The sequence below is a fragment of the Haemaphysalis longicornis genome, unplaced genomic scaffold (assembly GCF_048455015.1).
Source record: "Haemaphysalis longicornis isolate Haplotype H1 unplaced genomic scaffold, Haemaphysalis longicornis Haplotype H1 scaffold_461, whole genome shotgun sequence".
In the NCBI taxonomy this organism is placed as follows: Eukaryota; Metazoa; Arthropoda; class Arachnida; order Ixodida; family Ixodidae; genus Haemaphysalis; species Haemaphysalis longicornis.
The window spans coordinates 123183-150598 of NW_027526378.1; the positions used below are offsets into that span (position 1 = coordinate 123183).

Below are 27416 nucleotides of genomic sequence, written 5' to 3' on the forward strand. Positions count from 1 at the left end.
GCTTCAGCGACGTCATGGTCATGATATGTACAGGCGCGTAGTCAACTCAACTTGTAAGAGGTGCTAAAAGCGTCTTACTCAAAGCGAAGTTGCTATCAGCCTATCTCAGGCCTTTCAGAAGGGCATGATAACACGATAGAACCAGGCAAGAGCCAAGTCTGGAACCCGGAGAAATGCGTTTCGGCAAGGACATATCCACAGAGCGATAAGAGGCGACAGTCAATCCTTATATCGCTTTAGATAAAAGGGCTTGAGGTCTCACATGTCTCGTCGGCGGCATTAGGAAACACGACTGGCTTCGGTAACAATTTGGGTCGAAGTGCCGACAAGCTAACCACGCTGAGGCTCCCATTCGTCCGCGAAAGAAGACGACAGATCGACGTGAAACGCTGTAAAGATGGCAGACATTGGCTACTGGGCGTGGATAGTAGCCTTAGTCACATGCGTCAGCTACAGCATAGGCTGGTGGGTAATCAGGTGAGTGCGTAATTGACGTTTGGTATCCCAAAATGCAATCCTTTTTGAGGCGCATCCGAAGTGGCACATGCTGACATCGTCCTGCCTTATAGCTTTCCCATTTGTTATTGACAAGAGTATCAAATTCTACCAGTTCATATTTAGTTGCTAGCTTTCGTCAAAATGTAGGCCAAATTTTCGGTGAAGTTACAGTGGGTTATTCAACTGCGTAAAGAGATATACCCAGGGGCTCCTGGAAGAAATCTACATCCCGTACACTACTCATTTTTGTCTGAAAATTTTTAAACTCAGTATTTCTCCCTACGGTAGTGCAATAAAGGGAGTGTAAACTGCGATCTCAGATTGCATTTTAATTGGCCTATGAAATAAGGTTATATTTTGTTCGGTTCATTGCACTGACATGAAGAAACAAAAAACCGAGTTGTTCCTTTTGGAACCGCGGAGTTTTGTCTTGAGTTCTATCCGTGCGGATCATTAATTATCAACATCAGTGAAATGGAGAGGGGGGGATGCTAGGCAAAGAATCGTGAGGGAGAGTTGCGAGGAGGCAAGTAGCCCACGAGCAGAGTGCGCGCCTCAGCAACGAAATGTGGTTGGGAAGGCCCAGGTAATGGAGCCCTGAACCTTTACGTCGGGAAACCTGCAACCCAATGATTCGGACACCTCAGAGGTCCGAGGGGTACGGGATTACCAATGGCGGGCAACTATAACTTGTTAAGCGACTTGGAAATGAAAAAGGCGTGTTGGCACGCAGTGCGCACCATCTACAAGAAAAAAACGCCACATAATTATTAACGCAGGTATTACTGCCAAATGGGATGATTTTGAAACGGAAGACATAAATAAAGATAACAGCAAATTAGGTAACCAAAGCGGGTAAAAGCCATTTGGTCTTGCCACTTTAGTACAAGGTGGAAAGGCATATGCACACATAAGTTTGGGAGTTTGGAAAGAAATAACAAAACAAAAGAACGGCAACCTATCGCCCCAAATTAATCCCGACAGAAAATAATTAAAATACCGACGCCGCATGAAATAAAAATAGCGGAAAAACGCTTCCCGTGGTCGGAGTCGAACCTGCATCCTTCGCGTTATAAAACCGGCGTATATTCGACTGCGCTATCAATTCTTTTTTTTTTCTTCTATAGAATGTAATTCAAATATAGCGAGACATATACACAAGAACAATTTAAAATAGTGCTGCTTAATATACAGGGTGAAAGAGTAACCCAAAATTCGGCGATGAGAACATTGTCAATAGTTCGGGCTAGTACGGAGCAGTGATACACACGGGTGGAAAACAGGGTACCAATAAGGTGCGTAAAAAAAGGTCGCTTTCGTCGTAGTAGCCTTTTAGTTTACCTACTATCTGACTAAAGTGCACTCTGGAAGATACCATCGGGTCAGCGTTTTTGTATAACATGCTCGTTTTCTGTACGCTGCGTAGAGCTACCAGAAAAAAAAACAGGTCACAAGGCACTTGATCGCAGCGAGTTACGACGTACCGCATACTGTGTGGTGGTAATTCAAAGTATTTGTGGAGTGTCCTTTGAAGCATCGAATTTGAGGCGCACAAAAAATACTTTGAGTTAGTAGCGCGGGCGTTGGTATGAACTTTGCCTGCGTTGGATTAGACGTTGGCTCCTAACTTTATCAGTTGGACTTTGGGCGATGATGTATTGCGGACTCCTATTTAACCGACTTTGCATACAGAAAGCTTCAATGTTTAGCCATTTTAACCAGCAGCTTCTAAGTTTACTCAGACTGAATATCTGAAGTGCGAAGATGCAGAATGTTTTGTTCTGATCTCCGTGTCTGAAAGCAGTTGAAATATTGGGACGAAATAGTACGTCCACGTTTTCGCTCTGAGTTTTTACGCTCGCTCTACGTGTAGACAAGTAGTAGAAAAGACTTGAGGGATCAAGACGCCTGTACAGTGATGTCCACAGCTTTTGCTACTCGCGTGAAATAAAATATATGGCCTGAAGACTAATATTTTTGTTCAAAGATCTATGCCAGACATGTTTTCATGTTGTTTTTGCCCTTCAGACAAGCAATGCATACAGCACTGTTCATCGGAGGAACGCTTTACTAGTATAAGTCGCATGGAGCAAAGGCGTATTCGGGGGAAACATGCCAGAATGTTTTCAGGAACATGGAGCTATCTCCGTCCATTCTGTAGGAGAATTTGGTATGACCTACCTTGTTTTCATGTTGTGGCCTGGAACCATTTGCTAAAGAATGGTTGGTAGTGAGCGGTAGTTTTGTCCGCTCTTTGTCGTGTCGGTATTAGTGCATCGTTGTTTTCGTTTAAAACGTTAAGAGTGTCGATCACCCCAAAAATTCAAACAACTCTCAAGAAAACGCTCCTGATTTGACCTTGAATACCCAGTTGTTTAAACGCCTTCACAAAACCTGAAAAAAAAATCACAATCGCCGTGTTCGCGTGCGTCGCAAACTCGGCAAATATGAAGCAATTTTGCAAACACCCACGAAAATAATGTTGGTAAGCTTCACTTATGTTGCTGGTTTTTCTACTGCTGGTATTACTGTAACAGGTCACCACAAGCAACGAGACGCGTTCGTCGCACCTCGAATTCACTCAATGTGACGCCAAGAAAGAAAGCATAAAACCAAACGCACAATGCAGCATTAGCAGGGCTTAGGAGCTGCTAATCTTTTTAAAAACTACTGAAAAGGAAACAAAATCTCAGCACTTTTTTGCCAGGAATTGTGGCACAAAAAGGCCAACGGCTTTGACAACATACCGAACGAGTTTGTGAAACATTATGCCGAATAGTGTAGCCATTGCCTTAGAATTTTATGCGGAAAACTTCTGGAGACTGCGCAGTAAACAGATGATTGAAAAATGGTCGAAGTTCACCCATTCACAAACACCGCGATTATGCACACCATTTACATGCCGACCAATTTCCCTCAAAATCAGAGAGCGCATTTATTGAAACACTTCACGTGCTTTAAAGAAAACGAAAACATTTTTACCGTCGCCCAGCTAGGTGAGATGGCACATGATCTCACGCTAGCCATCAACAACCGCGGTCAAACAGACATTGTCCGTTTAGACTTCACAAAAGCACTCCACTATGTATCCCACGCCAAGCTATTCTCGAAACTGAGGGCCACTTTCGGGGAGGGACCAATTTTAGCATGGACCAAAAGTTTTCTCTGCCAGAGGTTGCAGTACACTGTTTTCGACTAAGCACCATCCAAAGCAGTTTTCGTCAGCTCAGGTGTCCCCAAAGGAGCTGTTTTAGGACCCCTACTATTTGTCATTTTCATCAATGACCTCATCTGCAACGTAGCCTCTCACCTTGAACTTTTCGCAAACGACTGCATGATATAAAAAAACTCCCGATCCAAATACTACGACATTCTGAATAGTTGACCAGAAAAAATTTCCGAATGATGCGATACATGGCAAATTTTCATTACAAAAATCAGTTCACATGACAATCACAGCAAAAAGACTCCCTCTAACTTCTCCTACATTCTTGAAGGTAGCGTCATAGCTAAAGTCAACTAACACAAATATTTGGGTGTCACTCTAACATGAAGCCTTCATGGGGATAAACACATCGACATCGCCACTTCACCTTCTCTGCGCCAGTTATTTCTTTTTAGACGACGCTTGCAACTCGCCCGGCGGTATATCAAGTTGCTAGCCTACACCACGCCCGTGCGCCCCATTACGGAATATGCCAAAGTTGTATGGTTGCCACACATAATGGCAAATAAACAAAATAGAAAGTGTCAAACGAAAATCTATGAGATTCACCAATGACGAATACACGACGCGCCCTTAAAATTGTTAGCTCGCGCGGGTATTCCAACACTATCTGCCAGAGCGAACCTTAACAGGGCATGGGTTTGAGCCGGTTGGTAATTCATGATAACACTTTCAAACGCCAAATATACGCCTCGAGCGTGGCCTGTAGGGGCGCCACTGAAATCCCCCTAGCGGCCCGTTTCGAAAGCAGGCGCGGGAGTCGGCGTCCCGCTCCCCAGTGCCGCCGCTGCTTTTGCGTCACGTCCACGACTGAGATTTACCGTGTGCGGGCGTTTGAAATCCATGTTTATGTGGAGCAGTCTTTCTGTTCGCAAATGAGGTGTGTTTTCGAGAGTGTAAATATTTCTGACACGATCTTAGTGTTGTAATTCGATCTGTATAAGCGCCAGGTGTGTGTCACAGGCCAGCGTCGCGGAACCGGCGTGTGATGGAGCCGATTGTAGTTACACACCTGAATTTACTAGCAGTGTCTCCGTAACCACTGGTTCCTCAGATGTTCATTCTACGGCTATACACTACGATTTAAATTGGTTTTGTGCGCTTACATAATCAGCGGGGCTCTCATACCTGACAGCACGCCAGTTACGTTTGCCAATATTATAACTTTGATATTGATCACCACCATTTACTAGCCAGTCTGTGTTAATTTCGGAAATATTCAACAAAAGTACGATGGACAATGCATATGTAATTATACTCGGGGATCAGCACACGACAAAGTCTTCTTGTCGTGAGGTGAGCGCCCGCAAACATTCATCTGCTCCTCTGCGAGCAGCGCGGAGACGGGCTTAGAATATAATCCGCGTAAGCGACTAATGCTTCTTCGAAATATCGTCACATGGCACAGGGAGCCAGCAGAATAAAGCAGAAACTGAAATCAGAGGGCCTTATCACAACCACTCTCTTCCAACGACACCTTTCATCGCTTGTTGAACAGCCTACCCTGTATACTTCCAAAAATGCGGCCGCCGTATGATCAGCTGTTCGTTGAAGTAGAAAAAGAAAAGGAAAGTAAACGCGATATTTGTGTGTGTGTGAGTGTGTGTGATTACTAAAACGTTCATTGCCTGATTCCGCTCCGCATTTGTACACAGCGTCCCCCTCCTCCCTCCCCCCCCCCCCCCCCCCCCCCCCCCAATGATCAACGATGTCTTGCGAAATAGCAGTGCATTTCGCGTATAGTTGGTCTAGTGAACCCTACCGGGCTTAAGTTTCGACGAACGTCTTTAGCATGTCAGAAGCTGTACTGTTTTCTTTATTTCCGTTAGAGAATTATGTTTCTCAATTCCGCACTTGCACAGCATTTATTTTTCCGTGGTTTCATTAACTTGCCTTGGTTTGTGGGCACATATTTAACGACGCACAGCTAGGCTTGGAATATACTTAACATTTTCGCATGGTTTATATGCTTATAACAGGCATAAGTTATTGTCCGGGATTTGGTAATCACATCCCCGAAACATATTTTTCTGCGACGTATATATTCGAAACGAAGCCGCATTCGTTGTCGACGCTGCAAAATGAAGCCAACCTCTCATTGTGCCAGTATCAGGTCTAAACGAGGCGACAGTAGAATTCATTTGTGCCTGATGTTTTGGAGGTGACAGGGGTGATATGCTGCTACCGTCGCCGACGCCCGGAAGAGCGGCGACGAAGCACGCAGAACCGCGTCCCCGGGTAGCTCTTGCAGGCGATCGCGTACTCCACGAAGACGCGGCTGCTTTTTAAGTGACCTAAACGTACTCTTTGCCTATAGACGTCACCATAACAAGTTTTTTACAGGGCGCCGAAAGGCGAAAAGTAGCGAAACAGAACCTAAACACTGCACGCGGCCCTATCAGCCACGCAGCGCAAATCCCGTCAACGCCGCGGAGAAGCGGCGGCAGGCGGCGCAGCGATCGCGAAGCTCGAGGCGTATAGGCAGAAGACGTAAAAACAAAGACATGCGCTTTACGACCTTTACAACCGTTGACTAAGTATGTGGCGCTTGGAACTCTTATCATGGAGCAAATCTGGCGCGCTTGAAATTCCTACACCTGGTACTTCTCATTCAGTGGAAACTGGATTCTTCTAAATATTTATCATTTTCGAAATCTCGCCTCTCACGCCACAAACACTCGTAAACACAGCGGAGTACTCGTTTCATAATGCTAGATTTGAATGCTCTGTTTTTCTATTTGTAGTATAAGAATGGAACAAACCGGAACAATGTATATCTAACACAACGTGCTTAACTTTCTATAAATTTCTGTTTAATTTCCCAACCGATCATATTGGCTAAACTTAAACACGTTTAGTGCATTTCAGGCCTGTACTCATTAGACAGAACTGGTTATTTTACGTACAAAGTGCCTTTGTTTTCAAAGTGGCAAGCCTGGTAATGCTACTCTTGTATGCTTTGTTTTATTTTGATCGCGAATTTTTGTGGTCAGCCCAATACGTAGGTTACGCGGGTTTGTGTGCCGAATAATGCAACGGAACTGCATGGTAATTGCAAACGTGGGGCCTCTATTAATTCATAGTTTTCCTTTTGTTTTGTTTTGTTGGCCAGTGTCAGTCCCAGGATGTTGATTGATTGTAGGGTTTAACGCGCCGACGCAACGCAGGCGATGAGGCGCGCCGTAGTGGAGGGCTCCGGATTAATTTTGACCACCTGGGGATCTTTATCGTGCGCCGAAATCTCGTACACACGGGCGTTTTTGCTTTTCGCCTCCATCAGAAAAGCGACCGCCGCGGCCGGGAATCGAACCCGCGACCTCGTGCTCACCAGCGCAACGCCTTAGCCACTGAGCCACCGCGGCGGGTAGTCCCAGGATGTCCTTCTCGCTTGCACTGTATTAATGCCAACTTGCTACGGTCTCGTTCCAGACTGGCAGTATTGGAAATAAATAAACAATATAAATACATTTTCGTCGTATAACCATACACCCGTCTCATAACCCAACATGAAATATGCCTAGCACCTCTAATTAAGCAATTAAGTGAAAAAAATTCCCACGCACTTCCCCGAGGGGCAGAGTGTGTAAGTGCGAATGCACGGTTGTTGATTGCGCGATTACGGTGGATATCGTGATCTTGGAGTGGAGAGGAGGCGCCCAACACCCGCAGTCACTGAGCGGAGAGAGGAGGAGGAGAGTAGCGCGCGCCCATCTCCCCCCGTTGCTAGGGAAGACGAGGAGCGCGCGCACCCGCAGCTGTTGCTATGCGGACGACGGCGGCGGACGATTCAGGCTCGCTTAAGAAGTGCATTCGCACTTAAAAGCTGGGCCCGCTTTCATGAACATACGTGCTTATTGGCAGTCTTATTCACAGTCTAGTCTTATTGACGGACTTCAATATATCCGCGAATAAGATTCGGACGAGTGCGCTTGCTCGAAAGCACTCAGGCCAAGCAACAGCTACAGAGCGGTCTTATTGAAGACTATAGGAACAGCGGGTACCTAGACAAGCGCGAGGCCCCTAGGGAAAAGTGGGTAATACACCGCAAAACTGCTTGTTGCCGTCGCCGGCGTTGGGCAATCGTTTATTTCGAACCATGATTGGATCAATTCAAGAAAGGCTGACCATCAGGCCACGTATTTGGGCCTTGTTACAAATACGTAACAATAATCCGCATCCCTTGTAGGCGTACTCACGCAGCCGAATCGGCCAGCCGCGTAAACGAAGTCATAAACAAAGATCGTCTGCTAGGAAGCGTGGGCCAGAAATACCCTCTGGGCTGACGCGAAAAGCATCCACATTGTCTCACGTTGTCCCAGCGCGAGTCATGCTTTTCATCTCACCGTGAATTAGAAAGGTCCCCGCACGGGGCACCTTGAGTATTCATGGTGACGGTGAGCAGCGACACCGCGGACCCCGAGCTCCCAACATAAGCCGTGTCCAACCGTGGCGACGTGTTTAAAGGTGAAGGGTAGAAGCCGTAAACGGTGGCCGTCGGAGCCTTGGTCAAGCTCCGGCCGATGGGCTCCCTGTCTGTCTACCAGGCAGGGAGCTCCGGGACCTCTTTGACTACCAGGGTAAGGTCAAAGGAGAAAGTACCCCCGTCTCCCTGCTTTTTTCTATGCCATATGGATAATTCAAAACCCCCCCCCAAACGTGATCGGCCCCCGAAAAGGGGCCGCACCGAAGTTTCTTTTCCATCCCTACCAACCATCAACACTCCGAAACCTGACAACTATCCCCGGTTTTTGGTCCTTGAATCAGTAGATAAATCGAAACCCGTCTCCTCCCAGTCTGTATTCCTTGTCTCCAAGTTCCTTGAAGGAATCATTGGCAAATCTTTCGAGGCAAAAAAACTACGAACAGGCGAAGTACTAGTTGAAGTAAAAACTCAGCAGCAGTCCGCAATCCTCTTGAAACAAACCCGCATGGCAGATCTGGAGATCAAGGTCACACCCCACCGCAGCCTCAACAGCTCTCAGGGTGTGATCTCTGAGGCAGATCTCATTTCTGAAACCGATGCCGACCTTTTGGAAGGCTTAAGGGATCAGGGCGTCACGGCTGTAAAGCGCATATTCATACGCCGCGATGACAAACAAATAGCCACTAAACCCATTATCCTGACCTTCGATAGATCCATCCTTCCAGAATCTATAAATGCCGGGTATATACATTGCAATGTCCGCCCGTACATCCCGAACCCACGGCGCTGTTTCAAGTGCCAACGGTTCGGGCATGGCACAAACTCTTGCCGTGGCCGACTTACCTGCGCTAAGTGCGGTCAGCATGACCATCCCTCAGAAAATTGTGAATCCGAAACCTTCAACTGTGCCAACTGCCAGGGATCCCATGCAGCGTACTCGCGAAAATGTGAAAAGTTTAAGCAGGAGAAACAGATAATTAATGTGAAGGTAACAGAGAACATCACCTTCCCAGAGGCGCGGAAGAGGTTCGCCTCTTTCCCCCTGGGGAGGTACGCCGACGCAGCTCGCCGGGGGGCGGAGCGGCGTCTTGTTTCGGCGGGGACCCAGTACCGCGAGTCGGACTTGGTCCCGCCTCCGCCCCCCCCTGGGTTGCCTCTGGCAGCCCAACCCGCCACCGCACCGCCTGCTAAGTCAGCAGCGGCTGTGGTGGCATCCACGTCCGGTGGGGATGCTACTGCACCCACCGTTTCCCCCTCTCCACCGGCCCGAAGCACACGCGAGGGCCCGGACGAGATGGAGACGGAGGCAGTCGCAGCGACCCCCTCCCCCTCCTCACTGCCTGTGCCATCTGGGGTGCTCCCCACGCCTTCGGCACTGGCAGTGCAGGCAAAGAACACCCGAAAGGGTACCATGTCAAGGGGGCCCAGTCCGCTGGGCACCCCCTTACCTTCAGATGACGACATGGACGTCGAGCCCTTCCGGCTTTCATCGCAGCGGAAGGAACGGGCTGCGACGTCCAGGTCAGTAGAGAAGGTCAGAAAACCCCTTCCAAGAGTGCAAGCCCCGAAAGACCCTACATAAATAGTCACACTCCAGTAGCTCCGAACACTTCATAATGGGAAGAGAGAACATAGTACAATGGAACTGCAGAGGCCTTCTGAATAATCTTGACGACGTGTATGAGATTCTGCATAGCAATCAGCCAAGTGTAATGTGTGTTCAGGAAACACATTTGAATTCTAAACACACAAATTTCTTGAATACTTACCTGGTATACAGGAAAGACAGGGATGGCTGCACACACTCTTCTGGCGGTGTGGCCATAATCGTCCGGAAATCATTAGCATGCCACCCTGTCACTTTAAACACTATCCTTGAGGCTGTAGCAATACGCTTAATAATATTTAATAGGTTGATAACGGTATGCTCCATATACATTCCTCCTGATGTTACACTTTTGAGTTCTGACTTCGAGGCGCTGGTTGAGCAGCTGCCCGAACCATACATTCTAACAGGCGACCTTAATGCTCACAATTCTCTTTGGGGCTCTTCTCGTACGGATGCCCGAGGTCGCCTGATAGAGAGGTTTCTTACATCCTCTGGAGCATGCCTTTTCAACAATAAACAGCCTACATACCATAACATAGGTCACAACACATACTCATGTCTTGACTTGGCTATTATCTCCGCAGTTCTCTTTCCTCTTCTCGAGTGGGGTGTGGGCACGGACCCATATGGCAGTGACCATTTCCCCACTTCATTAACGTATATAGGTAAAGGCCCGAGCAGTCCATCTTCCCATAATAGGTTGAATGAAGCACGAGCTAACTGGAACACATTTACAGAGACATCCAAACTACACCACACATCCATAGGACACCTACACGTTGAGGAAGCTACCCAACTCCTCACGGCGCACATCCTCGACGCCGCCGAAAAGTCCATTCCCCACGCCTCTGGAGCCCCGCGCAACCAGCGGAGGCCGTGGTGGAATGAGGACTGTAGGCGGGCGCGAGAGGCCCAGAACAAGGCGTGGGGTATCCTTCGTCGGTACCCCACGTCGGGTAACCTCATTTTGTTCAAACGGGCCAAGGCGTTCGGCAAACGTGTGCGCCGTGAGGCAAAACGAGAGAGTTGGCGTACATTCATAACATCAATAAACTCCTACACAGACACAATGAAAGTATGGACACGAATACGCAAACTCAAGGGACAACAAACACACAGCCTGCCTCTGGTCAGCACTACAGGGGACACACTCGAAGACCAGGCTGACACACTCGCACAACACTTCCAACACGTGTCCAGTTCAGCACACTACACAAACACTTTCCTGAAACATAAAGCCTGTTGTGAAAAGAAGTCCCTACGCGACAACAACAAATCACAGACTTCTTACAACTCCCTGTTTTCACTACATGAACTGAGGGCTGCTCTTAGCACGTGTAAACCCTCAGCTCCAGGCCCAGACAACATTACATACACAATGATACAACACCTACACGCAGACACACTTGAAGCACTTCTACATCTATATAATAACATATGGCTTTCGGGGCACATTCCACACTCTTGGAGGGAGGCCATTGTAGTGGCTTTCTTGAAGGAGGGAAAGGACCCGTCGTCCCCCTCAAGTTACCGTCCAATAGCGCTGACGAGCTGCCTGTGCAAGCTCTTTGAGAAGATGATCAATCGCAGGCTCGTGTACTTCCTTGAGTACAATGGTCTTCTCGAGAGCTGCCAGGCAGGCTTTAGGGTGGGGCGATCGACAAGCGATCAACTGGTTGCACTTGATTCATACATCAAGGATGCCTTCGTGCATAAGCAGTATTGCGTAACTGTCTTTTTCGATCTCGAGAAGGCCTACGACACCGCTTGGCGTTATGGGATCCTAAGTGACCTCAGCTCATTCGGTCTTTCGGGTAATATGTTGAACACCCTTGTAAGTTATTTGTCGGAGAGAACGTTCAGAGTAAGAGTTGGTTGTGCACTCTCAAAGGTTCACGTCCAAGAAAACGGCGTGCCGCAAGGTGGCGTGTTGAGTTGCACTCTCTTCATAGTAAAGATGAACTCTCTTGGAAAGGCACTGCCACCAACAATCTCTTATTCCATGTATGTAGACGACGTGCAAATATCTTTTAAATCATGTAATATGTCAATATGCGAACGTCAAGTCCAGCTCGGTGTCAAGAAGCTTGCCGGCTGGGCAGACAGGAATGGGTTTAAATTGAATCCTGCAAAAAGCTCCTGCATTGTGTTCTCCAGGAAGCGCGGGGTCCATCCGGACCCAGACATTACCCTCAATGGCGTGTCGCTTCCTGTGAACAAGGAGCACAAGTTCTTAGGTGTTGTGTTTGACCAGAAACTCACATTCATTCCACACATCAAGGAACTTAAACATAAATGTCTGAAAACAATGAATATACTTAAGGTTCTCTCCCATCAATCATATGGATCCAACAAAGAACTACTACTACGGCTTTATACTGCTTTGGTTGGGTCTCGTTTAGACTATGGCAGTGTGGTATATGGGTCGGCGACTAAAACAGCGTTGCGAATGCTTGACCCAGTGCTACACTTGGGGCTACGGCTTGCGTCGGGTGCTTTTCGCACTAGCCCTGTTGAGAGTCTGTATGCCGAGTGTAATAAGTGGAGCCTTGAGAACCAACGGACGTACATGGACTTACTTTATGCTTTTAAAATTTCATCGCTGAATAACCATCCTTTTTATCCTGTCTTTAACGACACATCCACATCTGTGCTTTTTGTAAATCGCCCATCCGTTCCTCTGCCCTTTTCACTTCGAGTGAGAGAGCGAGCCTCGGATCTGAGCGCTTCGTTTTTAGACGTGTACAGATCATCCTTTTCAGACATTTTACCTCCTTGGAAAGTTCGTCCTGTTTCCTCCGACCTTTCTTTTATGAAACTTGACAAAAATCGGGTACCGCGAGCTGCTATACTGCAGCACTTTCTGTCTCTGCAGTTTAAATACCCACTTGCAGAATTTTACAGTGACGCGTCTAAAACCTCCACTATGGTCTCCTGCGCTGCTCATGGTCCGAATTTCAGTGCAGCCAGAACCATGAGCGTCCACACAACAATTTTCTCAGCAGAAGCATATGGAATTTTATTGATTGTACAACACATACTTGAAAATCTAATTCCAAAGTCTATCATCTACACAGATTCCTTGAGTGTTGTTCGCGCACTGTCATCGCATACACCCCCCAAAAACCACATAGTTAACCTTGCATTTAAATCTATCATGTCTGTGTATGCACAAAAGCATGAGCTGATCCTCTGCTGGGTCCCAGGACATGCTGGGATCGCTGGAAACGAGTTGGCAGACGAGAGGGCAGCTGCTGCTGCACTCGGGAACACTGTAGACATAACAACCGTACCATATACAGACCTCAAGCCACACATAAGACAACACTTGCGTAGAACATGGCAAACACACTGGAGTGAACAGACAGATAACAAGTTACACGCTATAAAACCACGCTTGGGACCATACACCACTGACACACGCAACAGACACACAGAAGTCGCCTTGGGTAGGCTTCGGATAGGGCACACCCATGCGACGCACTCGTATCTGCTAACGGGATCTTCTAGACCGCAGTGCAGCAGGTGCGGAGAGACCCTATCCGTAGTGCACATACTAATCGTATGCAAGGCACTTCACACAACACGACACAAACACTTCAGAGAACTCTACAGACAACATATTCCCCTACATCCATCATTTTTTCTAGGTGACGATGCCATTGTTTCTGTGAAACGTGTGTTTGAGTATTTGTTAGACGTCAAGTTTTTAAACCTCATTTCCTATCACGCATAATCAAATCTGGCCCTATACACCAGCCATCACCATTTTCTTTAATTGATTTTACTATGTTCGGTTTACACTTTTTTTTTATACTTACCTTTGTATGGTAATCACTTCTCCATTAAATAACGTCTTCTCTGGCGCTCTTTGCCCTCGTTGGCCTTGCGCCATTAAACACTAACAATCATCATCATCATCATCATCTGAATTAGAAAGGTGCGAATTGTCGTCGGGCTCATCGTCGTAGACTCGGTTGCAACGAGCACTCCAGCGGCTCACGCCGCTTGGAACGGCGACACGATCGCAATCAGAGCTCTTCCATGTAAGGAGTTGCGAAACTCCGCTTCAGAAAATGACTTGCAGCTGGACCCCCCCCCCTCGCTCCCCCTCCCCCCCTTTGGATCGTACGTATGGTGGCGCCACCGCGGCCACCGCACGCACTATCCAAAAATCATACCAACTATTAAAACTCACAATTTAACATTAAAATTTGTTTTAAATGTGCTTAATTTTTTATTTTTGTCCTTTCGCAAGTTGTTCATTGCTATCTTAACGCCAGTTTTTAGGTTGCGATTGTTTCTGCGTCTGCGCAACTGGCTCGACCAATTAGCGCTTGTGCGGGCACTCCGGCACAACATAGGTCCTACCTGAAGTATCAAATTTTATCGTTTCGCCTAACGCTCATTGTATGCCAAAACTAATCCAGTAGCCAATAAAGCGGCTCTAAATAATCATTTTCAGCTTGCATAAAGCCATCAAAGCGACTTTTTATTTATTGACGCGCAGCAGACGACAGTGCACAAGCGACGGTTGACCCCACGGTTAGCATTGCCTTTGATGCTCTTGCTTCGCATGTATATAAAACACTTGCAAAGTTGAACACATTGGGCTACTTTGGCATAACAAGCTTACGTAAGCATTCAAATACTATTTTTCGCCCAGGTCGTCGAGTGGCGAAGCACGTTGTAGTTTATTTTGTCACCAATAGATGGCGCCACTGTAAAACAAGATCCAAAACAATGGACCAATCGTAGGGCCTCTTGTTCATGCATGGGGCATATGGGGAGTTTTGCAACTCCTATATCAAGTAACTCTGATCCCAGCGAGGGCTGCAACTGTAAACAATCGCGCTGTAGAATATAGCCGAATGTTGATATCGTGCTTGCTGCTTTTAAGCGGAAAAGATCCCAATTGCTCAAGCAGAATGCTCAATCAAAATACAAATCGAAACAATAAAGCTCTGTAACCGCCACTTTCCAAAGGACTGATGAAAAGACGCGGTCTGCGCAGCTTCTCAACGCGATTTTATTTAACGCTCTCGGGAAGAGGTATTGCAGGCTGCTAGCCTATTACCGTTGTGTATACTTTCGTGTCACATTGCAGTTCTATTGTGAACGCCTATTTCTTGTTTCTCCGTTAATTGGCATGATTTTATAAAACAATATATCTGTTCCGTCATTTGCGTGCCGCCTTTTCGAAGCTACAGTGGCGACAGCCACAGCCGACGTAGCAGACGATCACACAATCACACCGCGCGCTCGGCCACCCGGTGTCTGCTCGGGACAAATATCGGGCCGCAGGCGATCATTCCTGGCCATTATTGTTTGATGTGAGGGAGAAAAAACAAGCCGGGAAAACAAGCACACGCTCGTAGCGCTCAGCGAAAGTTGAAAACGGTGGTTGGCTGCGGCCGTCGCTGCCATATCAAAGTAGGAAGGCCTTGCGGCTCCCCTCGCCGGCGTTGCCTGGCGCTTTCAACCTTCTCTCCCGATGGCGCTTCCAACGGCGTCGAGCTCCGCAGAACAGGCATTTATTTCTTCGAAGCAGATGGTCAAGCGGCCGCAGCTCGGCATTGTTCGCCACTTCTAGGGCTTCTTCACCCGTTTTTTTACGATATGGAGGCCAATCTTTAGATTAAATGACCGACCACGTCGGCATAAGACTGAATAATACTGCTCAGAGCAGCCTTATTCACAGTCTTATCCCAGTCTTATTTAGAGTGTCATTCGCGGTCTTATCAATTTTCAGAACGTGTCTTATAGCCTAGGGAAGATCAGACGCCGAATACAACTGTCAAAAAGATTAGACTGCGCATAACACGGTCTTATTGGGCTTCGAGCAAGCGGGCCCTGGTTTTGGTTTTTTATAGTATGTTTCTCACTGTTCGACTCCGTGCATTCTTCTCCGTTCTGAAAATATATTTCAATTTAGCAAAGTCGCAGAAAAAAAAATACCCCAAAAGCCAGATAATTTTAATTTGAGTGTGAGAAAAGACGATTTGTAGCTGCAATCATTATATTATTGCAACCAGACAATTGCCAAGCAAAATTCAAGCCACGTATCTGTGATAGTGATGGATATATAATCACTACGTTCGAAATGTTGCAAAGCCCATTTTTTTACGACGAAGAAACAATACCTTGGAAGTCCGAACTCAGCGCAATAATGATAACTTTTAATGGCACATAAACTGCTCTTATTGGCAATAGCCATCACGTGGTATTCTTGCGATTTGTGACAATAACGTACCAGCCTCTTTTTCTGTGCAGAAAGCGTCGAGAATGCTTCGATGCATTTAATGACACCGGAATACCTGGACCACCGATTCAAAGCCTCATCAGAGGAAATTCAGACTCCTTTTGGAAGCCGGTACGTGAATCAAGACGTCTTTGTTCTCTAAGTGTTTGTATGCGTCATCTAAATTTGTAATGGCAACAATAACCCATACGGAATTCGGTTGTGAAAACAGTGTCAGCAAAAAATATTCTTTTTCCACCGCAATCTGTGAAGGTCGTACAATGTTTTAATAGAGCTCTTAATGGCAGGATATATGCATACGCTCGTATATTTGGTTGTGAACTTGACGTCATGCTGAATATTCATAACTATTCATCCTTCCAGACACAGATAGAAAGATTACAGCAATGGCTGAACACATACGGTGACGTCTTCGGGTGAGTTAGCAAATATTTCTTGGTTATTAAGTAAAAAATGCAGTGTCTGGGCAGTTATTACTGCCTACTCGGCTTTGATGCGAAAGAATGCTTCGTTCAGGACACCTATGACCGATGTGTGTACTGCTACACCGAGTTAGAGCTCCTGAGCATTCGTAAAATGTTATCGTTGCAGTAGCATCAAGTAGTCAGCGTTTGGCTCTCTTTGCTGAATCTGACGCTTATCCGACGCAGCGAAATGCGGAATATTTTACGTAGAAGCACTCCAACATACATGGGCATAATTTTCTAGTCATGCTTCTGAAACATGTATTATTATGTCTTGTACTGATCATGCTCCGAGCTTTAATGGGCGGAGAACCATGAGCTTACACCCCACTATCGTTTCAGCTAAGCATATGAATTATTGTTAATCGAAAAACACATTCTTCAATTTCAAATTCCGAAGTTCATCATGTATAAATATTCCTTCAGCTTTCCTCGCGCGCGCTCCTCTCAGAAACTTTACAAAAGAACACATCACCAATCTAGTTGTTATCACCATAATGCCTGCTCATGCGCAAAAATTCAACTGCTCGTTCTGGGATCTAGGCCTCGCTGATTTTGGTGGCAAAATTTTGGCAGACGAAAGGGCCATTTCGGTTGCTTTAGGAACCAAGTGGACATAACACTGTCACACACTGATCTGAAGCTGCACATCAGACACCTTCGTAACAAGTGGCACGCACAGTGGTGTGAACAGACAGACAACGAAGTACAAATAGTTATAGCACACTTGGTTACACGGTCAACTCACACAACACACACACGGAAGTCGCCTCAGCAAGGTTGCGGATAGGCTATACCCATTGAACACACTCACACCTGCTCACCTGATCTCCAAGACGCCTGTGTAGCAGGAGCAAGAATGAGCTATCCGTAGTTCGCTTCCTAATTACATGTAAGTCACTGGACACAACACGACGCAAACACTTTCTATAACTATACAGAACACACTTCACTGCAACCATCATACTTTTTAGGTGACGACACCATAATCTCTCATAAGCGCACTTTCCAGTTTCTTGCCGAAATCGTATTTTTACACCTCATTCCTTATCATGCATATTGACAACCTCGCCCTTTCCATCAGTCGTGTTCAAGGCCCCTCGTTTCATTTCATGTTTTTTTACGGAAGTGCTTTAGTACTATCACACCACTCTCACCAAATAGCTTTCCTTTGGAGCTCTTCGCCCATATTTTGCCTTGCGCCATAAAATCGAATCAGCGTCATCATCGGAAACACCGTCTCTCACGAGACACAGCCCGCTGTTCTCTATAGCTTCCATGAACTCCAGGCAGATTGACGGGTTCTCCTTGCGCGCAACGACGCGCAAGAAGAACCTCGTTGGATTGAGCTAATTTCTATATAATTTTTTTGCTAAATCATGGCTGAGGCTTATAGAAGTATCTAACCCGACAAGATCAGAAAAGGCAGAATTGTTCATCTCATTAGGGCGCATAAATAATAGTCTAGATAAATGTTTGCTAAGCTAAACGTACATGCCAGCATTTTTTTACGTACGCTCCATGGCTGTTCCGGAGAAGGCTAGTTAAAATTATTGAGGTAGCGTTGACGTAGTGCTGATTCGAATGCGGGAGCGATTTAGTAGTGTCTGTAGGAATTCATTTGCTTTTCGCCATAAACTCCTTAACCAAGATGTACATGCCAGGAGTAAAAATTTACGGACCAGGAAAATGGCAATTTTAGGTTGTTTCGCTTCCGGTAGCAGCCCAACAAACTGCCGTGTGCAATGGAGATGTCGTATATTTACTGAAGTAATATAAAAAAAAACCACATAGTATCCCGGGCAGCCGTTTGGCAGAGAAATAGCATAAATTGCTGCTTTCGTGGTACGTTTACATTTGATCTTGGGTGTACATGCAGCGAATGTTGTAATCATGTCGCCGGAAGGTTGATCGGTAGGTAGGTCACCATCTAAAGGAGCGAGAGTAATCCGCATGCGCAGAACGATCCCACCAGTACATTTGTCGTCTGCTGGGATGTTCCATTATCATTATCAACGTCGTCATCATCATAACCATCATCATCATCATCCTCATAATCCTATATATGCCCAAAACAGTGCAAAGCAATATTTCATAGATCTCCAGTTATCCCGGTCCTGTACTAACTGCGACCAAGGTATCCCCGCAAACTCCTTGATATCACCTCCCCATCTAACTTTCTGCCTCCCCTGCCACGCTTGTCTTCTCTAGTGATCCACTATTACCCTTAATTACCAACGGTTACCTTGCCTTGGCATTACATGCCCGGCCCAGGCCCATTCCTTTTTGATAGTTTCTACTAATATGTCCTTAACACCAGTTTGCTACCTGACACACTCCGCTATCTTCTTGTCCCTTAATGTTACACCTATCATCTTCCGTTTCATTGCTCGCTGAGTCGTCCTCAATTTAGGTTGAACTCTTTTAGCGAGCCTCCAAGTTTCTGCCACGTAGGTGAGTACCGGCAATATGCAGCGGCCATACACTTTCTTCTTCAGCGAAACGGGTAGGCTGTCATTCATATCTGAGAATGCCTACCGAATGCACAAGCAGCACACAACCCCTTGCACTTGCTGCCAGCCGGCTGCCTTCATTCCCGGCGGCGACAACGATTTCGCGTGCGCCTTTTCTGTGGCGAGGCGGCTGATAACCAGCGGAAAGGTGTTGTGTCGCCCTTGTGGGAGCAGTTTAGCAGAGCACGGATGCACTTGTGGGATCGTTCTACGAATGCAAATTACTGTCGCACGTTTTTCGGCTTTCTACAGTGGTAAGGCGGTGACCCACCTGCCGGTCGACGCTCCCGCGAAATAATTAAAAATCCGCTTGTGGTATCTGCAAACATTACATGCATGACCATCAGTGAGTATGATTGGGGGCCTAATGCGGTGCACAACTCTCTGTGCGATACCAAAATATGTGCATCACAACCCCGCCAATACACACCCAGGCGTGGGACATCCGGAATTGTGCTGCCGTGAACTTCGGAGTTTTCACGCCGTATTTGCCGCTGACGGTAGGTGAAGCAAACACCTTCCAGTTAAGCTGCAAAGAAATCCCGCTTATATTCAACGGAACCAAGTAAAACCGAGTGACAGAACAGAAGTTCTTAGGTGTTTGGTTTCAAGAACAACTTTAGTGGAACACGCATATTGCTCAACTGTCCACCGAACTCTCTCAAAGTATGGGTCTCATATATAAAATCGGCCATTTCATACCACAATGGTTGAAACAAATCTTTAACAATGCTCTCTTTCATTCGAAACTATGCTACGGGATTTTGATGTGGGGGACCACAACTAAAACTAATTATAACAGGCTTATTGTATTGCAAAAAAGAATGTTGCGCATATAATTAGATTATCATGGCTGTTACGCAGATTTGAGGACAAGTCGTTTATTTACTGAATATTCAATGCTTCGAGCTGACCAAATCTGCTACATGAAGGTTCTGCACACCAGTTATAAGCGAAAAACCCGGAATCAAGTTAACAATAAATCTTCTGGCTAGCATCTCAGGCATACAATATGGCACACTCCGAAAGTAAGAATGAACTATGGTGAGCAATCTTTCCTGTAACAGTCAACTGAAATAATAAATAAATTGGGAGAAAAATTAAACTTCGACGCCAGTGAACTTACGTCTAAAAACAGGTCAAAGAAGCATTAACTAAGCAAAACGCTTGCAATACTGATATATAATTAAGGGCTTGAACTATATGTCTACTTGTTCCCCTAAAGGTAGAAATTAAAAACAATTACAAAAGAAACATTAATACGTAATTGTGACATAGTAGTGTAACTGATCAATGTTACAAAAGAAACATTAATACGTAATTGTGACATAGTAGTGTAACTGATCAATGTTCATGCGTAAGAATTACTGCGTTTATGTGTACACTGTGATCCTTGTGTGAATTTTAGACCTATGCTTTGTATATAGCATAGGAAATGTAGTAATCACATTGCTTTGTGCTATTTATCTATTACAATTGGGCTATTATGCTTAAATTTGTGAATAGACGTGTTATTATATACGCTGTAAATCGGGTGGCTGAGGCCCCTGTCAGGCCACGTTCGCCTTTATTCTCAGCATCCCCTTGGTTTTGTCAAGAAATAAAAATAAAATACTCGAATACTCAATCACTCTATCGCCTAACATTTACTCGAGGTAACGGAGTGAAACGGCACATTCTAAGCGAAAGTGGCGTGTGATCTTTTGTTCCCTTTCGGCAATCTTTCAGATTTATACAAAGCAGTTTCTGTACATTCGCTGTGTTTTTCTTTTCTCTCTCTATAAGCATAACTCGCTTTGCAGTGCTGTTACTGTGCACAGAGGGCGGGGGCGGAGCTAATTGCAATAAAAGTTTCATTACAGCAGAAATAGGAGTAATGTTTAATTCAACCAGTCAAATTAACTAAGCAGAATGAAGAACCATACGGGCAACACACTCGTACATTCACGATATCATAATCCTAATACCTTATGCGTTTCTTTATGTTCAGCTTATCCTTGTGTGTTTCAGTGTTACCACGTGCCCCTCGCATTGATATGCAGGAATTAGAATTTTGGTCCCTTCTGGTATACTTACAGCTTCTTTTTTGGCGCCGTTCCCATCGTGGTCGTGAAGGACGTGGACATGATAAAGGAAATTTTCGTGAAGGACTTCAGTAACTTCGACGCGCGGGGAGTGAGTACTACTTATCATACTTCAGTTATCTACAAACATGAGCTGCCTTGTTTCCAGAACAGTGTGCTACGAATCAGGGTTACACGTTGGTATGGCGCTACCGCTTTTCAGCGGTGCTAGGAGAAAATAAAGAAAAGTGTCCTCTTCAGTTGTTTAAGCCCCTGCTTTTGTCGGTAAATAAGGACCTTCTCCCTTCCTCGAACTCCATAATTTTGCTGTGTAACTTTCCCGAACCTTGTCATATTGGTGCACTTTACGGTGCACTTTATAATGTACCAAAGTAATGCGGAAAGCGTGTATTTTACACAGATTACTTGTAAAGACCCTTGAGGGGTTGCTGCAGAGAACTTGTCAGGGGTAGACACTCTGATTATGCACTATGAATGCTGCCTAGAAGCAACCGCCAGAAAAAGTTTCTTCTATAGTGAAGGGAAAAACGAAAATAGGAAAGTTCTAGTTAGCTCAGTGATGTAGTAACGGTAAGATTCGTGAAATTGCGTCGTTGTACATTGAATCAAAGCAATGTGAAAATGACCTCTTACAAAATTGAGAGCACTGGTGAGATTTGAGAGGGCATTTAAGCCTTTGTACTAACTGGAAATAAACCTTTTGACTGCACTGGCGTTCAAAAGTCGGGGTTCTAAACAGGGACATTCGCTAAGAACAGTGCCAAGGGGTGGTAAAAGCAGGTTTTTAGCTTTCTCTTGTTATCACATACGAACAAACGCTGTGGTTCGCACTATCGATGATATGCTAGCTGTAGAGCGGAAGTGGGCTCTTTAGTATGAGCGAAATGTCATGTAGGAGTGCATATTTCTCGTAGCAGTGTAAAAATCGAAACAACCAACCGATATTACGCAGGGCGTCATGGTGAGGAAGAGTCCGCGAAACCTTACTTAGTCTGCCAATCCGAAAGCTTTAAAGTTACACGAGACAGAGCTGAACTGTATGGCGTGAGATTAGCCCGGATAGTAAAAGTACTTGGCCTTTACGGCTCTTGTTCTTTATTGACACGGTTGCATTGGGTCAAACCTGTGGCTGTGGAAAATGTCATTGGCTAATCATTCACCGAAAGCAGAGCTTGACGACATGGTATAACCTACGTAAGTTGAATGCTCTGGGATATATGCAGAGACCCAGGATGTTTGTGCAAAATCATACCCTTTAAGCTGGGGCTTTGCGTCAAGTAGGAACATTTTGGTGCCCCCGCTGTTGCCATCGCCACGAAGCATGATCTTCAATATGGTTTTAGAAATCTCCTAATTACTCGTATGTCGGAGACACTGCACTTATGATGTAGGAGTAAATGGCGACAGATGGCTAACATGAACCTCTATCCTAACTCCGTCTATCGAGCAGAGATTGCGAACCACCACTGAAATGCACTTGCCACTATACGTGTCTCTAAACCGGTGGTGGGTGACGACTTCAACGTAGGCCCCTCCTGTGTGAGATCCGGAATCGGGTTCGAAGGACTGATATATTCACCGGCCATTAGATTAAGAATTCTTGCTTTAATTTGTTCTCATTCATGGATCAAAATCCCCAAGTGTAATCATAAACATTATCTCCCATGAAAACTACTTATCAATATGCGAGCCACGGCTTGTCGCCCTTAATACAGTGTTTGCACAACTGATGACGCTGTTAATCGTATTACAAGCTGGCTTTACGCTCCGGCTATTGGGACAAGGGAAAAGTTAGTGCTAGATAAACGATGTTTGAGGGGCTACTTTACTCGAACCACAAATAATCAAAATGACAATCACCGCCTGATTATAGCGTGCGTGCAAGATGCAAAAAAATTGTGTTCAAGTCCTAAATTCCGAAGTACAAAAATAACCGGCGAGATAGAAAAAAATGTGTATTGAACCACAAATAATCAAAATGACAATCACCGCCTGATTATAGCGTGCGTGCAAGATGCAAAAAAATTGTGTTCAAGTCCTAAATTCCGAACTACAAAAATAACCGGCGAGATAGAAAAAAATGTGTATTGATAAACACCGCAAGCACAGTTCAAATTAACGAATAATTAGTTTTCTGTTTACGCTACAATTTGTGTTGTGTCAAGTACAGTTGTATAATAAGGTTTGCCTTCAATGTTTCGTACACTTTACTCAGCCCTGCGTATTGCTTATCTATGCTCAACCTATTAGAAACAAGGCCAACGCATTGTCGCCCGGAGCCATCAGTGTCAACCAAATCCGCCACCCGAGGAAGATGGCGTGCTTCAAAACTTGTTCTGTTGCACTATTAAGTGCAACATCAGATGTCCTCTTCACTGGCGGCGCATTATTGTCTGCATGACCAGCAAAAGTGTCTCGGCATGTACATTTCGTATTTTCCTTTCAAGGACCTGAAGGGACTTTGAAGAGAAAGCACGGTAAAGTACGCCAAAGGCAAATTCCTGTAGGGACATCGAAGACCCTGTGGCCATTATTATGGGGCGAATAATAAATGCTCAATAAAAGAATAAAAAGAATAAATAAAACACTCGAAGAGGGCGATTCTTCTTCGGAATAGCAGCAGATTTCCAAGAGATGTACCTTCACAATGTGTTACTCCCCAGATATATTATTTATTTATTTGTGTTGCAGTGCAAATTGTGGCCATTGCAAACGATATGAGCTGGCAGTATTATACGACCTATCTATGAGTTTTAATAATATGCCCCTTAAGCGAACGTCGATGGCTGCATTTGACTTAGCGAAAATACGCACGATTGCAAGCTTTCGTTACTTCCTAGAACCAAACAGCCACGGATGCAGTCGCCGCTGATGGCTGCGAGTGCCGATGTAGCAACAACCCAGACGCGTCAAAAGAGCGATGACTAGGCCTGTCGGGTAGGACTGCAGCGACAGTGCGCAGACGTCACAGCAACGCCATTTGTTGGTTTCCGTCGGCCCTCCTATGTGGCACCGCAGACCAAATCGGCCACTGCTTCCGTGCTCCGTCTACTTCTTCTCGCAGCTTTACATTGAACAACCTATGTAGAGCAACCTGGGACGCATCCTTTGAAGAGTGATATTGCTGACGAAGCTTTATGATTTTCTGCGCGTGGTAAACATCTCTTTTCTGGTAAATTCGTCTATGGGGAACGAAGGAAGCACGCAGTGCTTACCTCACAGCTCATCCTAAAGTTGCGCGCGAATAGCTTCACACCCACGCAAGCCTATTCCCCCACATAGCAAAAAAAAAAATGTTGATTTTTAAAGACTGCATATAGCACTGACTGAACTGTCTCTTATCTCTCTCCCAGCACATGATGCGGATGTACGAGCTGCTGCCTGTCTTTTCCGAAAATTTGATTTTGAGCAAAGGGCGTGCCTGGAAGAACACCAGGAACTGCATGGCGCAGTTCTTCACGCCGGCAAAGCTGAAAATGGTACGGCTCTTCATTTCCCAGTTTCAAGACAGCTTTTACAATGTTCGCAGCTCTAGCGTGTTCCAGAGCCCCTTGCTGAATGGCCGCTTGTTTTATGATACTTCTAAAGGAAATAGAGGGTACAAATGGTAGTGCTCCGACCACGGTGTGGGAAGCGCACGAGCAGGCACAGTTGTCTGCAATATCGAAAGCCTACCGGAAAGTGCGAGCAATGTGCAAAAAAGAGTAGTTTTGAATCCCTAGCTCACTGGATCATGGCGGAGATGTTCTGCACGTTCCTGCAGCGGTCCCCGGGCGGCGTGTTCAAAGTCACTCAGAATAATTGAATTACAAACACAGTGTGCGGCTTAATTTAGCATCTCGCATGTCCGGATTTTCAAATAACGTCAATTCACCTTCTTTCTTGATCCCACAAACAATACGGGAGGTTGACGCAATATATGAGCGCCTGCTACTCCTTCAAACTGACAAACAGGTCTATTTGACACTTTTCTTAACGCCGCTTATCTTGTGCCCTCACTGTGACCCAAATATTTCTCCAAGCCAGTATTTGAGGAGTAGCGGCAGATGAGCGAAACAACATGCCCCGGCGAATGCCCTTCTTGCAAGCGTAGCTTCTAATGAATGCCAAAGAAAAATTCATTTTTAATGAAAGACACATGTTGAAGAGTGCATTGAAACATAAACAGTTCGGCGTGAGACTTCTTTCAAAGTGCCGAAAGCGCGACGTGCGTGTACCGATTTGTCAAAATACACTTAACTTGTGCCCTCACTGTGACGCAAATATTTCAACAGTTCGGCATTTGAGGAGTGGCGGCAGATTAGTGGAACTATACGACCTCGGCTAACGCCCTTCTCGAAAGTTTTACTTTCACTTTGCCCGCAGGTGCTGCCATCTTTATTCGATGCCCAGAGCCAGTTCATAGAGAAGCTAAGTGTCAACGCCGAAAATGCGACTGAACTGGATATCGGAAGCTACTGTGAGCAATTCACGTTCGACGTCATTTCAAAAGCAGCCTTCGGTATCGACACGGAAGTGCAGCGAAACCCGCAGAACACTCTATTCCAAACGGCCGTTGCTACAACTCGAAATCTCCTGGAAGGATTCATGTACCACGCTTGCCGTAAGTGGCTTCTTCAGCACTGGTTAAGTGCACTGCCTGCCTGGTAATTTGTCGTGCGCCGTTGATAATGACTCGAAGAATATTTATTCGTCATAAAATACCAAATGGATCTCCCGGCAAAAGTTACGAATTGGAGTGTTTTGGCGCTGCCTTCATTCCTTTGTGCGTCTATATGGATTGATGTTATAAAATGGGTCAGGCAAGAGAAGAAAGAATCACTTACGGAGTAATATCGGTGATATTAACTGCTCACCGCTCCTGGTTTATTCCCTTACTTTCGTTACGATTCGGCGCTGTTTTACAACATTAACCTTACCGCGTCGAGTATTGGCTGGCAAGCCCCATTAAGGCTGTAACTTGTCGATGGGGGCTCAGAATAGCACAATCAGCTATAGAGTCAACGGGTTGGTAAGCAACGCCACCGGCATGCCTGTCCTGAAAAAGACTAGTCCAAGAAGGTGATTTGAGGGTGTGACTCTTGCAGTGGCGTTGGCCCCACGCATCTGAGCAGAAAAATACAGGCTGGTCGAAATAAAATATATTTTGTAGCCAAGGGTGACTAGAACAACCGAAGAAACCAGAAGAAAACTCTCGATGAGCTCTGGTAGACTTGAAGAGGGCAGATTGGAAGTCATGTTGGCGTCACGTGGCAGAGAGGGAGAAAATGCAGCGCCAGTGTAGTTCCGGTCATGCTGTGGTGTCTGCTGCAGTTTCCGCGGTCTGAAGCACCTGTGAAAACGAGTTTAAAATTGGCGCATCTTGCACTAATACTGCGAGGCTGCGGAGAAACAGCACAGCTGGTGGCCTTTATACCTTCGTCGGAGACCCCTGCTCTCGCCCCTTACTTCGATTTCCGAACTTTCCGCTGAACGTTCTCCATTAGTGGCAGGCCGGGATCGTTTCGACCATAGGGTTTCACATAGTATCTCCCAAAGTGGACTGCGTTAGCACGAGCAAGAACCGGCGGCAAAAAGCAAAGCCTGCGCCTTCTCCACGAATCAAAAGGAAATGTGCGCCCCGATTGTGATGAAAGCCGACGCCCGTTTCCTAACTCGAGGGACCAAGGGTCGATTCTGATTACGGGAAAAGTTTTTTTACTGCGAAGCTGTTAGCCTCTCGTTGGTCGGAAAATTTTGGGTCGTAAACAAAAACCCCAAGCAGGACCCAGCAGTTCTCGCCTAAGACGCCGAGCGCATGAGTCAGGCTAATCGGGCATACAGCATAGGGATCAGTATACACTTAAAAAACAGACAACAAGCATCTGAATCGCATATGGATGATAAGGCGCCTATGAACAATAGGACCCCCCCCCCCCCTACTCCACCATGTTTTCCTGGTAAAGATTATATCTGCAGATTATGTTAGAAGGCTAGGCAGGACTAGTGTAACTAGAAAGAGCAATTCTTTCCCGAGACACCGAGCGCATGCGTCAGGGTAGGCACGACCCAGCATTTGCCACCATAGAAATCGAGTGCAAGCCACACACCTGCCGAGACAACGAGGAACATATCATACTCTCCCCCATCAGCATGTGTGGTGGTTTACAACAGCTTCGATGGACATCCACTTTCGCAGGGTGGGATGGCAACCATTTTTTTCTTTCCAATGAGCAGCACACGTTACTGTTCCCCGCGGCTGCTAACCCCGTACCCGTCGAGACGTTCGGGTGACGTAGCTGTTATGTTGCCGGTTAGACGACGTAAAGGTCACAGGGTTAGATTCGCGGTACCTGCC

At 46.0% G+C, this 27416-nt stretch overlaps 1 protein-coding gene across 1 annotated transcript in view; it reads left to right on the plus strand.

Moving 5' to 3' along the window:
• The first annotated feature begins 251 nt into the window (after nucleotides 1-251).
• Nucleotides 252-27416, plus strand: part of LOC144137688 (putative cytochrome P450 CYP13A8) — a 35365-nt gene continuing 8200 nt past the window's right edge. Inside the window, exons 1-6 of the mRNA XM_077669631.1 lie at nucleotides 252-477; nucleotides 16030-16129; nucleotides 16382-16434; nucleotides 21074-21170; nucleotides 24433-24558; nucleotides 25445-25682. Coding sequence (XP_077525757.1) covers nucleotides 398-477; nucleotides 16030-16129; nucleotides 16382-16434; nucleotides 21074-21170; nucleotides 24433-24558; nucleotides 25445-25682 — 694 coding nt within the window. The 5' untranslated portion in view covers nucleotides 252-397. The remainder of the gene's footprint in view (nucleotides 478-16029; nucleotides 16130-16381; nucleotides 16435-21073; nucleotides 21171-24432; nucleotides 24559-25444; nucleotides 25683-27416) is intronic.